Source organism: Olea europaea, unplaced genomic scaffold (genome assembly GCF_002742605.1).
Source record: "Olea europaea var. sylvestris unplaced genomic scaffold, O_europaea_v1 scaffold22467, whole genome shotgun sequence".
Classification (NCBI taxonomy): Eukaryota; Viridiplantae; Streptophyta; class Magnoliopsida; order Lamiales; family Oleaceae; genus Olea; species Olea europaea.
In genome coordinates, this window is record NW_019240514.1 from 1 (window position 1) to 1,760 (window position 1,760).

General features: G+C 37.5%; 1 protein-coding gene across 1 annotated transcript; it reads right to left on the bottom strand.

Moving 5' to 3' along the window:
• Positions 1 to 157: 157 nt before the first annotated feature.
• LOC111381060 (cysteine-rich receptor-like protein kinase 2) lies at positions 158 to 1,547 on the bottom strand (the record flags this gene model as incomplete). The annotated part of the gene is made up of 2 exons (XM_023004768.1): positions 610 to 1,547; positions 158 to 268 (listed from the first exon to the last, which is right to left on the bottom strand). Coding segments are annotated over exons 1-2 (868 nt in total), but the record flags the coding sequence as incomplete, so codon positions are not given.
• Positions 1,548 to 1,760: the final 213 nt, after the last annotated feature.

Genomic DNA, 1,760 nt, shown 5'->3' on the forward strand with positions numbered 1-1,760 from the left:
GAAGAGATGAGACCATCATATATATCATCAATAATGTTCAAAGACCGTATTCTACCTAGTTATCATAACATTGAGTGCTTGAACATTATTCAAAAATCTTTTTAGTATGGAAAGGTTCCACGTGATGCAGAACAAATATATAGCAAATGCAGTCTACCTTTTCTCTTCTTATGTATTGTTTTTTGCTTCCAAATATAAACTCCAATGAATGTTCCAATAAGCAAAAGAACTATGGAACCAACAGCTGCCACTATAATTGTTATTGTTCCTGCAAAAGTCAGTTGTAAATACATCATCCGGCTAGATTGGTAAAATAATGAAAGTTTTAACTTATTAAGAAACATATTAAGAATTTATAATATCCAAAGATGGAAGTGTTGGGAAAGCGTGAACAAAAGTCCCATATCGGCTAGACATAGGGATGGTCTACAATTTACAAGGAGTGAGGCTTCTCCTCCTGTATGAACTCAAGTCCCAACAGGATGAAACAGAAATAGAATGAACAGAAGAAAGAAAGTTCAAACTTGAAACTGCAACTGCTGGCACAATTAGAAGAGGCGAATTTTTTTAGAGAATTGCTAGGGGAAAGATCATAAAGCTCCTTTTTACCTCTCGAACTTCCATTTCCCAGTATAGGATTAAGAAAGTTGGTGTCAGAGTACCTAACAAAGCACCCTGTATTCAGTGCACGGCCCTCGGACCATGGCAAGCATCCTAATATAGATGCAGATGCATTTTCCAAACAAGCTATACAAGAGCTAGCACTAAGTGACCTCCAGCAGTCGGCAAGAACATAAGCTGACTCATTTGTTGTCCCGGAAACTGCCACTTGAGCCCTTGCATAGCCATTATTGTTTGGTGCTGCTGAAACTGCCTGCAACACAGCCTGTCGTGCTGATATCTGAAATGCTAAATTCTTTCGAGTTCTATTCCCACAGACAGCCTTGTCATTCGGTTCAGTATACTCTTGAAAGAAACTGTAATTCTCAGTTCGCATGAAGCAGCCATCGAGGAAAACCCTTCCACTATGGCCAGGAAAGCACTGAGGAAGAGTGGAGCGTGCTTCAGTGTAGCATAACACACAATCGATTAAAGAAAGATCACCGGAACATTGTGCTAATCCATAATTAGAATCGGGTCCTGAGCCTGTTCCGGCTATGCCAAAGCCTGAAATTCGCATTTGTGCACTCTCATTTTCCATTGTAACAATGAAGTTTGCCATAGGAATGGTGGGGTCGGGCGAAGTTTGGTTCCCGCATGTTAACTCAATTACCTGAGCTCTTGGCTCCCCCAATGATGCCTCTGGTATTAGCAGATTAACCAGAATGATAATCATAACAGATGAACCAGCTCCTGATTTCTTCATTTTCTAATTTGTTTTGTATTTCAATTGTATGTTATAGGGAAAAATGTAGATTCTTTGTGATATATCCATTCCATTTTCCTTCCATGACCCAAATATTGTCAAATGTTGAAGTAATTTGTTATCTTCAATAGTTGGCAGTGTGATTGGAATGACCAATTTTGCACTTTGAGCCTAGTCAGAATTTCACATGTTGCAATTATCTAATCTTAATACTAGCCTCAATAATTGAAACAAATGCAAATATAAAATTTTAGGTCAAACCTCCATATTCTGTCTTTTCCTTATTATATATAGTTTTATTTTTCTGAATCAATGAGAAAATATATTTTTCAGAGATTAAGATATTTTGTAGCCTACCACATTAATGACATTTTTCAGAAGAAAAAGTCTTGAT